The 14,400-nt window shown below is 40.0% G+C and overlaps 1 protein-coding gene across 6 annotated transcripts in view; it reads left to right on the plus strand.

Moving 5' to 3' along the window:
• The first annotated feature begins 1,544 nt into the window (after positions 1–1,544).
• LDAH (lipid droplet associated hydrolase) overlaps positions 1,545–14,400 on the plus strand; it is an 89,758-nt gene continuing 76,902 nt past the window's right edge. For 4 of the 6 annotated variants that reach the window (XM_006076043.4, XM_025261509.3, XM_044926211.2 and 1 more), the window contains exons 1-2: positions 1,545–1,697; positions 6,151–6,306. In XM_006076043.4, coding sequence (XP_006076105.3) covers positions 6,153–6,306 — 154 coding nt within the window. In that variant the 5' untranslated portion in view covers positions 1,545–1,697; positions 6,151–6,152. Of the gene's footprint in view, positions 1,698–2,158; positions 2,214–2,239; positions 2,388–6,150; positions 6,307–14,400 lie in introns of those variants that run through there. The other 2 variants (XM_044926209.2, XM_006076045.4) reach the window with 2 other exon arrangements.

Here is a 14,400-nt window from a genome sequence, read left to right on the forward strand (position 1 = left end):
AAACTCTTTGGGTTAACTATTATATTTAGAAGTAAACCAAAAGCAGAGAAGGTAATGAAGAGGTACCAATCAACTTCCAACTAGCAGCTCAAAGATGGTGCCTCCACTGAGATATTAAATACAAAAGGATCAAGTCTTCTTTTCTATGTGTGGGGGAGATTACAGATTCACCAGTCTACTTGTCTGTTTCTCCCTGGTGCTAGAAAACTATTTCGTTTTCTCTACTGCATTTTTGGACAGACATATGTCACTCACCTATGTGCCAGGTGCTGAGGATATCAACAGTTCACAAAATGAATATGGCTTTTGTCTTCATGAAGTTTAGTTATGTAAGCTCTGTCAACTATAAATTGGCACTTGCCAGGAGCATTTGCCAACAACTGAACATCAATAAGGGAATTGGCCATCTGCCTCCGTGGAGATTGAACCCTGTGCTGTTGAAACAGCACAAGGGAGTTCAGTGTGGAGTGAGGCACTCTGTGCTCTAGGAGATCTGGTGGGACAGGTCTTTAGATGGTTGGATGTTTTTAGGAACGGATTTTATGACCTCAATCCTTGCATCTCCTCATATCTAGAAAAGCACTAAATCCCTTCATGGTGACATTGGAGCCTTGTGACAACAGAAGTGAAAGTGAAAGTAGCTCAGTTTTGTCTGACTCTTTGCAAACCCATGAACTATACAGTTCATGGAATTCTCCAGGCCAGAATACTGGAGTGGGTAGCTTTTCCCTTCTCCACAGGATCTTCCCAACCCAGGGATTGAACCCAGGTCTCCCACATTGCAGGCAGCCTATTTACCACCTGAGCCACAAGAGAAGCCCAAGAATACTGGAGTGGGCAGCCTATCCCTTCTCCAGCAGATCTTCCTGACCCAGGAATCAAACCAGGATCTCCTTCCTACATTGCAGGTGGATTCTTTAACTGAGCTATCAGGCAAGCCCTTAAAAAAGCACTAAATCCCTTCATGGTGAAGTCAGAGGCTCATGACAAGCAGAAAACCTTTTGTAAAAAGGAGTGCCTAATTGTATTGAACTTCCCCCCTTCACCAAAATCTTATATATCGACCTTCCACTACTGACTCTTTGGAGCAGTCTCTCAGAGCTATCTGAGGCCGCTGCCTCCCAAGCTGCAGTCCTCATTTTGCCCCCAAATAAACGTTAACAGGCAACTCTCAAGTTGTGCATCCTTTTTTCAGTCCACAGCTTAAAATATTTCTGAAATAGGGATCTTCATCATTTTGCTACAGGGCCGACTAGCAGAGGCTGGGTATATTAACGCTAACAAACAGGTCAGCTGAGACCCAACTTTCCCGTGAATGTGGGCAAACTACAGAAAAAGATGCAACCAGTAAGGGAGGAAAAGGAAACATGGGCAGAGGAAAACACGGGGAAGACTTGGAGAAAGGGAAGCTTTAAGTGTATCAAGGATGCTTAAAATAAAAGGCAGGTGAAATTCAAATGAAGGAGGAAAGAAAGTTCCAGCACAGATAAAGTTTTCCGGCGCTTTCGCTGGATCCGGGCCACCGGGTCCAAGCCAAAGTCAAGCATCTTGCAAAACTCGCCACACCCCGTGACCTGGAGGGGCCCGGTTCCCCAGCGCGGCGCGCGGCGCGGCTCTATTACGTCGGAGGGGGCGGGACTTCTGGACCCTGTGACGCCTGAGGTTTTGGCAGAAGGTGGTGCCTTCCGGGTGGACAGGTGAGGAGCTTCCTCCCACGTTCTGGGGGTGCCTTCGTAGGCGAAGGATGGTGGGACAGGCACCCGGGAGCTAGAGCCCTTTCTCTTAATGGCTCTCGCAGAGCCCGTGCCGCCCTTAGCCAGACGGCCGGTAGGAGCGTGAATAATGGTGCTACGACCGCTTGGGGGCCCGGAGCCCTTTGGCTGCCGGCCCAGCGGGAACGTACCATGTGGACCGCTAAGGGCAGCCTGTCTATAGGGAGTCTTATGGCGGCCCCTTTGAGGGAGTAGGGGGCCCGGACTTTGGGCGGCTGGTTGGGAACAAGTGACTAGAAGTGGCCACAGTCTGGGCTAGGGAGTCCAAAGGTCTGAGTTCTTGAACCAACTTAAGCTTCTAGCCCTGAGCGAGTCAGCTGTCTTGTCGCCCTGGGTGTCATTTTCCCACCTTGTCCATTGATGGTCTCTTTTGGTTTGGAATCAAGTTTCTCCTCAGGATCAACCGCCTTCCCGCCGCCTCTCTCAAATTTGCTACACCAGGTATCCTTGAGAACTGAATGTTGCACCAATCTCTGAACTTGGCACTCCTCTGAGCCTGGCGTGCTGCAGTCTATGGGGACGCAGCGTCGGACACGACTTAGCGACTGAACAACCGCCACCACCCTTTGTTTGAGGTTCACTCTAGTTGGTCTAATAGTTCTCCGTGACGCCAAGGTCAGAATGGCACTTGCTGCCTTGAACTTAAAGAGTGCAGCATTTTGGGAAAACAGTTGTGACTTTTGTTGCCTCTACCGCGTGTGATGCATCATGGTATTTTTCGGAAATAGTCCGTGTCTCATTTTGTCTAATGTATAAAATGGGGTACATTAGTAGCCACTTGATAAGATTGTTTTCTTAACTGAGATAGTTCATGTAACACTTGGAACAGTACTTTGCACGTAATAAGCACTCAGTAAATGTCAACTCGTAAAGCATGACCTGCCCACACCCCTGCACCGATTTCATAGCTCTCTTGAAGTTCTTTGCTGCAGGCTGCTGGGAGTTTTCTTTGAGCCCGTGTTTTGGGGTGGGGAGGTGGGAGGAGGCAAGAATACTGGAGTGGGTTGCCATTCCCTTCGCCAAGAGATCTTTCCGACCCTGGGATCGAACCCGGTTCTCCCGCATTGTAGGCAGACGCTTTACAGTCTGAGCCATCAGGAAGTTTTGGGTTTCCCTGGTGGCTCAGAGAGTAAAGTGTCTGCCTGCGGTGTGGGAGACCTGGGTTCAATCCCTGGGTCGGAAGATCTCCTGGAGAAGGGAATGGCAACCCACTCCAGTATTCTTGCCTGGAGAATCCCATCGACGGAGGAGCCTGGTGGGCTACAGTACACGGGGTCACAAAGAGTCGGACAAGACTGAGCGACTTCACTTTCACTGGGAGTTTACTGTAATCTCTCACCTTTGAGTTTTTTTTTTTTCTTTTTTTTAATTTTTGCACACCAGACAGGATGTGTGAGTCCTTTGAGATCCATGCAAACTGTTGAGTGAGTCGATAGTTTGTTCCTTTTTCTTGCTGAGTAGTACTCTATGGTATGGCTTATCATAATTGGTTTGCTGCTGCTGCTGCTGCTAAGTCGCTTCAGTCGTGTCCGACTCTAGGAGACCCCATAGACGGCAGCCTACCAGGCTCCCCAGCCCGGGATTCTCCAGGCAAGAACACTGGAGTGGGCTGCCATTTCCCTTTCCAACGCATGAAAGTGAAAAGTGAAAGGGAAGTCGCTCAGTCGTGTCCGACTCTTAGCGAACCCATGGACTACAGCCTACCAGGCTCCTCCGTCCATGGTACTTTGCAGGCAAGAGTACTGGAGTGGGGTGCCATTGCCTTCTCCATAGTTGGTTTAGCCATTCACTTTTTTGTAGTGTCCAGTTATAGGCTATTACAAATAGAACTGCTGTGAATCTTTGCTTGAATGTTTTTGCATGAATATGTTTTTATACATCTCGGACAAATACCCAGTAATACAATTGTTGGGTAACAGGATGTGCATTTAGTTAACTCATGTGAATATGTGTTTTTTTTCTTTAGTATCTTAATAGGTAAACTACATTGATTGACTTTTGAATGTTAAATATACCTGGAATAGATCCCACATAACTCATCTTCTATGTTGCTAGATTCTATTTATTAATATTTTGTTAAGGTATAGATATGAGAGGTGTTAGTGTGTAGTTTTCTTTTTCTTTCTTTTGACCTAAATAAAGTTAGAATCCAATTAATATAAGCAGATAAACACCTATGCTTACCTGAGTAAAGCTTACCTAAATTGTGCAGATTGTAGCTACACTGTGTACCTGGATTTTAATCCAGAGTAAGTCTTGCTGCTTGCCAAAATTGATCATTAAAAATTGCTTGTAGGTGATGCCTGAGGGCAGGGCCATCAACCTTTAATAATTTATATTAGAACACATTGTCTCCTGATAATCTGCCCATTGTTTGCAGCATTGAATTACCCTGGGTTCTTAGGTAAGGAAGAAAGTAAAATTTTTCTTTACTTTGTTGTTATTTGGCTGTGTAAGATTCAGAAACATAAGAGTGAAGTAAAATAAAAAGATGCTTTACAATATGTACATTAACTCCAGGTTTCTCAGTGGTATTTTACTTGAAGTGTTTAGAGTTATTGTTAGTGTTTTGCTTGTTTTCCAATTTTCATAGACTGTTTGACTTTCATATCTGCTTGCTTTCTTGTTAATTCTGTGGCTAAACTCCTAAGATGTCATTTACTTTGAAATTAAGTGTTTATGAGTTGAATATAGTTAATAACTTTGGATTCTCTTTCTGGTGCAAATCTTAAATTTAGCCAGTGTCCTCTCTGTCAGCACTCTAATTTTTTACTGTGTATAACAGTTAAATCTAATTGTTTCTAACACTTTATAAATGTCATAAGACCTTTATAAATATATTGTATTTTGTGATAGTTTTAGAGATTGGGCTACAGTGACATTTATTAGTGAACCAAAAATCAGTTGAAAAGGTGAGATGATACTTTTGTTTACTTAGTCAGTCAATGTATTTTAATATAATTTTGAAAGGAGTCCCCACTTCATAAGTGAAAATTTTTCATTCCAGACAGTTTTCCACTATTGACCTTTTGGGCTAGTGATTCTTTGTTGTGGGGGCCTGTACTGTACAGTGTAGGGTGTTAAGCAGTATCCCTGGCCTCTACTCACTAGATGCTGGTAGTAATACCTCCGCTGATACCAAGTGACAATAAAAACTGTTTTTATTTTTTGCCATATGTCTTCTGGGGGACAAAATTGTCTCTGCTTGGAAGTCACTGCTCTAGAGAGACCTCACAGCCTGAGCGTGGAAGTGGGAGGGATGAGTCCTCGAGAAATCTCCTGGGAGAGTATACTGAAACCAGGGGGAAAAAATCCCTTCTTCTGCAGTGTCTCTCTTCCAGCCCGTTCTTCAAGGTTAACATCATGTCAGTTGGCAGAGGGAAAATATTTTAAAAACTCAGATCCATTTGTCCAGAGAAGGCAATGAAGAGTGGATTTGGAGGCAGTATATTGATAACTGGCACAAGGAGGAAAGCATCTGAAAAATGGTGAGGGAGTAAAACATTGGCAAAGCTCTAGGACCAGAAAAGCATGAAGTCAACTGAGGAACTGCAGGGACAAGACAGACCCGAGTGCAAGGTTAATGGTAAAGCAGTAAGGGGAGAAAAAATGAGGGGAATTTATAATCTAGACTCTGGAGGGCTTTGAATGAATGGAAGATAGTTAAAGAGGAGGCTAGAAAGAGCAGTGAAAGTCTGGGACATGGTCCTATTTTAGAGGCAGAGGCAGATTTGGAGGGCTGATAGAAATAATTTGGGACTGCATTTTTGCACGTATCTTAAGTATTCAGAAAATTGTTTTATGGTTATTCAGAAAATTGTTTGTGATGCTATCTGATATTCTGTTTTTTTCTATCTACCCATTTCATAATTTAATAATATAATGCTTTAATATCATAAAAATATAAAATAAAGGAAAAACTCAGAGCTCATCAAGGAGTTCACTGTCCTTCTTTACCTTCTTATCTGGGAGAGTACAAGTGCAGCGAGAGCCTCTGTTTCTTCATCAGACTTCACCAGGTCTCACTGGTAGAGCATATAGCTATAGGAGAATTCCAGCAGAGGGAAAATAAAAGCTAGCCGTGGATATTGTCAGTTTAGACTGTAGAGGAGAGTGGCGGGGTTTTTGTTTTGATTCACACTCCTCTATTGTCTTTAATTTCACCAGACGTGTCCCTCTATCTCCGTACTCTTGTGGTTTAATTTTTTTTTTAATCCAAAAATCTAGGGTAGCGAAATAGTCATATATTTCCCATAACTCTTTGTGACATTTCCTTCTAGGTATATTGAATTTTGTCTTCTTTATTCTCGAATATTGCCTTTGGCTCAAAGTTTTATATTTTAGTGACTCTTCATATTGTTCTTCTCCCCTTATTTAGAAATGGACTCAGAAATCAAGGAAGAAATTCCTGTGCATGAGGAATTCATTTTATGTTGTGGAGTTGAAACCCAGGTTCTAAAGTGTGGGCCCTGGACTGACCTCATTAATAATCAAAGTGGCACGAGGCCTAAGCTGCTTATTTTCATTATTCCTGGTAAGTTTAAAAAGTTGGATAAGATGACTGTATACAGATACATGTGACTATTTCTGATTTTAAAGAGAATTTGATAAACATAAAAATCCTTGTGGAAGGAAATAGAATCACTCAAACCATTGATAATAACCACCCTTAATACTTTAGTGGCTGGACTTTTTAATCTTCTGTGCATTAATAATATATATAATATACACATTTTAAAAATCATGATGTATACCATACATATCATTTTATAACCTGCTTTAAAATTTCCTCAGCAATACTTAGAATAATTAGAACTTTATCAAGTATTTCTAAATAATTTTTACTGTCTCATTTCAAGATGATTATAAGTTTATGGTAGAACATTTATTCTGGAATTTGTCAACTGGGTAATATGTGATCTTTGGCTGAATCAGTGTCAATAGAATGATAGGGAAAGATACTTTATTGCACTATTTAAAGTTATGAGCTTAAATATATATATATATCAGGCTCAAAGATTAAAAATGAAACTGTAAATATGTATCATTTTATAGCACAACATATCATGTACACAGCTAGGCCTATGGAGTATTGTTACATTTTTTTTTCTTGTACATTTTTGTTTTCCCTGTGTTAATAATTGTCTCTTTTATTTGCTTAGCTATCTATGTTTCAATCAGTAATTTATCCTAAAATTATTCTCTAGAAGTGAAAAAATCTTCTCATATTCGGAGTAATCAGTTTTCTGTTTTGTTTTAGTTCATTTTTTGGCACTGTGCCCAGAATTCTATGTTCTTCCATTCCAGTCTAGACTGGTTGCTCTCTGGGCCTCCTACACAGGCCATCCTGAGGACTCGTTTCACTTTTCTCTTGGGTTGTATTCCTTGTTTCCCAATCCCATATTTTTCTTGGTTTATTTCCCTGTTTTCAGTAGACCACACCTGCTAGGAACTTCCTGAGAAGAGGTACATGGGAATTCATCTTTCCCATGCTACATGTATTCATCTTCCCATGTAGCATGGGAAAGATGGTCTAGCCTGTCAGAAAATGTCTTAGAGTTCTAGGTTAGAGATGGTAGTTTCCTTAGAACTTGGAGTAAATTTTCAGTGTCTTCCAGGGTTTTAACTGTTTTTGAGAAGTCTTGGTATTTTTCTGACTTTTTTTTTTATCTTTTATGTGTGAAGTTATCCCTCTCTGCTGGGAAAAAAATACTTTAGATCTTTTCTTTGTTCTAAGATTCTAAAATTTTACAACCAAGCCCCAAGGTGTCGGTGTTTTTCATGCATTGTATTTGGATTTCGGTGGACCTTTTTAAACCAGAAATTGTACTTCAATTCTCAAAGCTCTGTGTTCTTTCTTTTTTTCATACTCTTCTGTTTCATGTTTTGTCGGTGCATAACCTTTTTTTTTGGCTTCTTGCATTATTAGTTGTTGCTGCGTTCTGTTTTCTGTTTCCACTAGTGTTTGTTTTTTCTCAAATGTTTGATAATCCTTGACTACTGTTTCATTTTTAAAAGGAAGACATCAACAGTTGATTGGAAGTTTGTATTCAGAGGTGGAGCTTGTCCACAGATGGCCAACCATCCTAGTCTGAGGGGTTTTCTAGAACACACAACTTTCAGTACTAAAACCATGACAACAGGATGGGCAAAATAGAACGGTTGGTCACCCTACGTTGTCCTCACCTTAAGGTAATTTGATAGGGACCTAGCATTCACTGGAGGATTTCTAGCTTTCAGTATCTGTACCTGTTTTTTGAATTGTTCACTTTTCCCAGGAAGGACTCTTCCTAGCATCGCATTTGAGGCATGGATGCCTGGCTGCTGGTGTTAGAGCTGAACAAGGGAAAAGAGGTTAGAATTTCAGCGTTTCTTCTCAGTATAGTGCTTTTGTTCTCAGCTGGGCTATGATTTCTGATCCAGAACCTCTCTTTGGTTTAACCTTTTCTGAAAATAAACTTCCCATGTTCTGCTACAATGTTACAGTATTTTTGAAAAGCAGTATGTCAGCTTTCTATTAAAATTAAAAATATATTTACTCTGCCTGTAGTGAGGGAGAGTTTGAAATTATAGGCATAAGAAGTGCTCTTTTGATGAAGCAGAGATTTGAGACCATGGTAGAATGTAGGATTGAAAAAATAATCAAAAATATTGTCTTGGACTTTAGAAGGGATATCTTTCTGAGGCTAGAATGAAGGAGGTGAAGTTGGTTACTGAAATGAAGAAGTGTGAAGGCGTGTTCAGAGGAAATGAAGTAGTTCCTGCCTTTTGACCTCTGTTTTCTCTGTTAAGAGTTGAGGTGATCTGTGGGGAGTAAGGATGGCAGAGGGTGATTGTGGCCTTGAGGAAATTGGTCAGCATTAAAAATAGCAAATATGCTGGACTGACACAAATATGCAGAATGAAAGGAATTATTGACCAAAAGCAAGTAGGTAGATTTTGAGTAGGGCTGTGATCAAATACAGGTATATTGGGAGTGAAGTCTAAAAGGGCCAAAGGTCAAGCTGGAAAATGGCTATCAGAGTTGGGATGCTTTGAATGTAAACCATTTCTGGGTAATGAAGAGACACAGACCTGTGATTTTTAAAGTTGTCAGAACCAACAGTATCATCTAATAACTTGTTACAAATGCAAATTTGGGGACCCTGTCCTAAACCTAATGAACCAGAAACTCTGGGAGTGGTACAATTCTTAAGAAGACCTCTAGTGGATTTTTTAAATTTAATTTTTAGTTGGAGGATAATTGCTTTCAATATTGCAGTGGTTTCTGTCATATATCAGTGTGAATCAGCCATAGGTATACATATGTCTTCTCCCTCTTAAACCTCCCTCTCACCTCCCTCCCCACCCCACCCCTCTAGTTGTCACAGAGCATCAGCTTTTAGTTTATGCACACCACCGGTCTAGGCCGAGGCTACTTGAATTGGTTGCTTACGTCAGATATAGGTGAAGTTCTTTGAATATGATCAGGATAATGAATTATGGGACAAAGGTGTTGGCTCAGTTAGTCCACCCAGATTTTGAAATCACTTAAGTCTTTGGAATGACAAGTGAAACTGACATCTCTTTTAAGGGTCAGGGTTTTCAAGGAATGTGTAAGAGTGACTAAAAAGTTGATGGATGGAAGTAGATGGCTTCAACCTTAGAGGAAGAGAGGTTGTTCCAGTAGGATAAACTAGTAATGGAGAAACAGCTTACTCTATACTTACCCACTCAGAGATGTTCATTCACTCACTCACTGGTATGAGGTGTCAGGAATACAGTGTTGCAAAAGCCTTTGCTGTTATTGAGGTGTAGGAAGTGTTAGAGAATAGTGAGGTTTCTACTACACATGGACATCACCAGATGGTCAGTACCGAAATCAGATTGCTTATATTCTTTGCAGCCAGAGATGGAGAAGCTCTATACAGTCAGCAAAAACAAGACCAGGAGCTGACTATGGCTCAGATCATGAATTCCTTATTGCTAGATTCAGTCTTAAATTGAAGAAAGTAGGGAAAACCATTAGACCATTCAGGTATGACCTAAATCAAATCCCTTACAATTATACAGTGGAAATGACAAATATATTCAAGGGATTAAATCCAATAGACAGAGTGCCTGAAGAACTACGGACAGAAGTTCATGACATTGTACAGGAGGCAGGGATCAAGACCATCCCCAAGAAAAAGAAATGCAAAAAGGCAAAATGGTTGTCTGAGAAGACCTTACGAATAACTGAGAAAAGAAGGCAGAGGAGAAAAGGAAAGATATACCCATCTGAATGCAGAGTTCCAAAGACTAGCAAGGAAGATAAGAAAGTCTTCTTCAGTGATCAGTGCAAAGAAATAGAGGAAAACAATAGAATGGGAAAGACTAGAGATCTCCTCAAGAAAATTAGAGATACTGAGGGAACATTTCATGCAAAGATGGGCACAGTAAAGGACAGAAATGGTATGGACTTAACAGAGCAGAAGATATTAAGAAGAGATGGCAGGAATACACAGAAGAACTATACAAAAAAGATCTTCATGACCCAGATAACCACAATGGTGTGATCACTCACCTAGAGCCAGACATCCTGGAATGAGAAGTCAAGTGGACCTTAGGAGGCATCACTACAAACAAAGCTAGTGGAGGTGATGGAATTCCAGTTGAGCTATTTCAAATCCTAAAAGATGATGCTGTGAAGGTGCTGCACTCAATATGCCAGTGAATTTGGAAAACTCAGCAGTGGCCACAGGACTGGAAAAGGTCAGTTTGTTTGTTTTTTTTTATTCCAATCTCAAAGAAAGGCAATGCTAAAGGATGTTCAAACTACCACACAATTACACTCATTTCACATGCTAATAAAGTAATGCTCGAAATTCTCCAAGCTAGTGTTCAACAGTACATGAACCGTGAACTTCCAGATGTTCAAGCTGGTTTTAGAAAAGGCAGAGGAACCACAGATCAAATTGCCAACATCCACTGGATCATTGAAAAAGCAAGAGAGTTCCAGAAAAACATCTCTTTCTGCTTTATTGACTATGCCAAAGCCTTTGACTGTGTGGATAACAACAAACTGTGGAAAATTCTGAAAGATATGGGCATACCAGACCACCTGACCTGCCTCTTGAGAAACCTGTATGCAGGTCAGGAAGCAATAGTTAGAACTGGACATGCAACAAGAGACTGGTTCCAAATAGGGAAAGGAGTACATCAAGGCTGTATATTGTCACTCTGCTTATTTAACTTATATGCAGAGTACATGAGAAACGCTGGGCTGGAGGAAGCACAAGCTGAAATCAAGATTGCTGAGAGAAATAGCAATAACCTCAGATATGCAGATGACAGCACCCTTATGGCAGAAAGTGAAGAGGAACTAAAGAGCCTCTTGATGAAAGTGAAAGAGGAGAGTGAAAAAGTTGGCTTAAGCTCAACATTCAGAAAACTAAGATCATAGCATCTAGTCCCATCACTTCATGGGAAATAGATGGGGAAACAGTGGAAACAGTGACAGACTTTATTTTTCTGGGCTCCAAAATCACTGCAGATGGTGATTGCAGCCATGAAAGTAGAAGACGCTTATTCCTTGGAAGAAAAGTTATGACCAACCTAGACAGCATATTAAAAAGCAGAGACATTGCCAACAAAGGTCCATCTAGTCAAGGCTATGGTTTTTCCAGTGGTCATTTACGGATGTGAGAGTTAGAGTATAAAGAAAGCTGAGCACTAAAGAATTGATGTCTTTGAACTGTGGTGTTGGAGAAGACTCTTGAGAGTCCCTTGGACTGCAAGGAGATCCAAGCAGTCCATCTTAAATGAAATCAGTCCTGAATATTCATTGGAAGGACTGATGCTGAAGCTGAAACTCCAATACTTTGGCCACCTGATGCAAAGAACTGGCTCATTGGAAAAGACCCTGATGCTCAGAAAGATTGAGGGCAGGAGGAGAAGGGTACAACAGAAGATGAGATGGTTTGGATGGCATCACTGACTCAATGGACATGGGTTTGAGTAAACTCCGAGAGTTGGTGATGGACAGAGAGGCCTGGCGTGCTGCAGTCTGTGGCGGTTGCAAAGAGTCAGACACGACTGAATGACTGAACTGAACTGAAAGGAAGAGAGGCCGTTTAGAGAGAGCCAGGTTTAAGATATGGTGAAAAGATAGAAGGAGCATTCATTGAAGACACTGGAAAAAGGGAAGCTTAAAACATTTGTTTCTTAATTGTCTCACCGTTTTCTAGTGCTTTGATCATTTTCATATCGTTTCATTTCCTGGTGTTCTTTTATATTTACCCTTCTATTCTCCTTGCCACCCTTGGCCCTTTTCCTTGGACTTTGTGCAGGCTGTAGACTGGTGCTGCTCTTTAATTTGTGGAGTTCAGAATTGTATTTTATCTGGGGGCTGTCTGTTTGTACTGTGGGGAGAATTAGGATGACAGTTTTTCAAAGATTGTTAAGCCTCTATAGACCTCATGTTTAGTCCATCTCAGGTAGACTGACATAAACCTTTTATTTTAAATCACTTTGCTTACATACATAGCAAAATTTGTCCATGACTTTTAAGTTAGTAATGATGATAATGAGGAATTTTTTATTGGAATCCACAGACTGAGGAGCTTTTAATTTAGTTTCATCTTTTCCAATGAACTTTTGTTGTAGAATTTCTGCTACTAACATACTTGGACTTTAAGTAATGAAATAAGCAAAAGGAGACAGTGTGGGTGTTCACATAGAATATATTGAATCATTATAGTTCTCAAGTGGTCATACGGGGATAGTGGAATCATGTGGCATGTTCTGTGTTGTGAGTACACAGAGTGGAGTTGGAGAAGACAAGACTTTATGGAAAACTCAAAGCCCAAAGTTCTGTCCACATGACAACGTTCTCTAGATGCTATACCACATTAACTTGATATATGGTGGTTTTTGTCCCCTACAAGGTTAACTATTAATAGAAGGCGTAAGTCTACAACTGCAGTGGTAAGCATTTTTTGGCAATTGGAGTCTAGAGATAATCACCACAGCCTCTGTTATCCGTTGCTCAGGCATTTCACTGTGTATGTTCAAGCCGGTGTTTATAACACATTTTGATATCCTTTGATAAAATTTATGACTTTCATTTCTGTATTGGAATGTTTTTGAGCATTCTTACACCTGGAGATGGATACACACACACACACACATCTGATTTTAGTTGTATAAACAAGACCCTTTTAATTTTCTCTGTGGTTTCCTAACCAGGAAGTTTAGTTCATGGTTCATAAAGTGTAACATAAGCCATAACATTTAAGTGGTGAAGTATGCAATGACATTTAAACATTTTGCATTATATTTTCTACCTCCGTCTCTAAGTTGGATCTTTGTTACTGGCCTTTGTGTACTCTTTAGGAGCCAAGTTCTTTATTGCTTGAGGGCCTTTGCACCTATTCCTACATTCTAGTATTCTTTTCATCAAATCTTTACATGGTGAATTTCTTCTCATGTTTTGAGTTTTAGCTAAATGCCACCTCCTCAGACATTTTTCTCAGGCCATCCTAATCTCCTCTGTCATATGATCCTATGTATTCCCTCATAGAAGTTATCATACTCTTGAGCTATTTTCCTGTTTAGTTATAGGAATATATTTGCCTACTAGAATATAAATTACAAAAAATAACTATAAAAGAATATACAAAAAAGAAGCTATGTTCTGAATAGAATGAATGGACATGGAGTGGTTGGCATGATCACTTACTTGCTGGAGATAAAATATTAAATTAGAAAGATTAAGGGGATTTGCTTAAGATCTTACAGTCATTTAGGGAAAGAACTCAGACTTAAACCTGGAGATAGGGAGAAAAAATTGTTTTCTAGTAGTTCAATTATTAGTACTTATTCATTCTGGTATTATCTATCCCGTCATTGCGACTATTGTGTCTAAATCATGTAGTTGTATTTTTGGATTTTCCTTAAAGTTAAACCTGTTTAACATTCTCAGAAAATTTAAAAAGTAATAATAATTGTAGTGATAATAGTAGTAGTAATAAAAATAATAATGACTGTCCATTCATTACCCTTAATGATAATGTCAGCTGCTTTATAGAGCTGTTGTGAGATTAACTAAAACAAGGTATGCAGAAGATCCTAGACTAGGTAATTTTATGTTCTTTCTAAATATCAGTATTATTTTCTTCTGTATGTTCTTTCGATTTTCAGATATTTATTTATCTGAGCATTTATCATCTGTGTGATAGATAGCACCGGTAACACCTTGGGCAAGCTATTTAACCTCTCAACTTCAGTTGCCTACATCCCATAACCTTGAAATAATAATAGTACTAAATGAGTTAATGTATGTAAAACGCTTAAATACTGCCTGCCATGTAAACAGTTATAGCACTTTAAAATGTTGATTATTATTATTGTCTTGCCCTGTGAAGAAACCTATAAAGCTTTGCTTTGTTTGTTTTTTTAAGACTTTTTTGATGTGGACCATTTTCAAAGTCTTTATTGAATTTGTTACAATACTACTTCTGTTTTATATTTTGGTTTTTTTGGCTGCAAGGCATGTGGGATCTTAGCTCCCTGACCAGGGGGTGAACTTGCACCTTCTGTATTAAACGGTTAAGTCTTAATCACTGGACTGTCAGGGAAGTCCAAAACTTTGCTTTCTGAAAGACAT

This window comes from Bubalus bubalis, chromosome 12 (assembly GCF_019923935.1).
Source record: "Bubalus bubalis isolate 160015118507 breed Murrah chromosome 12, NDDB_SH_1, whole genome shotgun sequence".
Taxonomy (NCBI): Eukaryota; Metazoa; Chordata; class Mammalia; order Artiodactyla; family Bovidae; genus Bubalus; species Bubalus bubalis.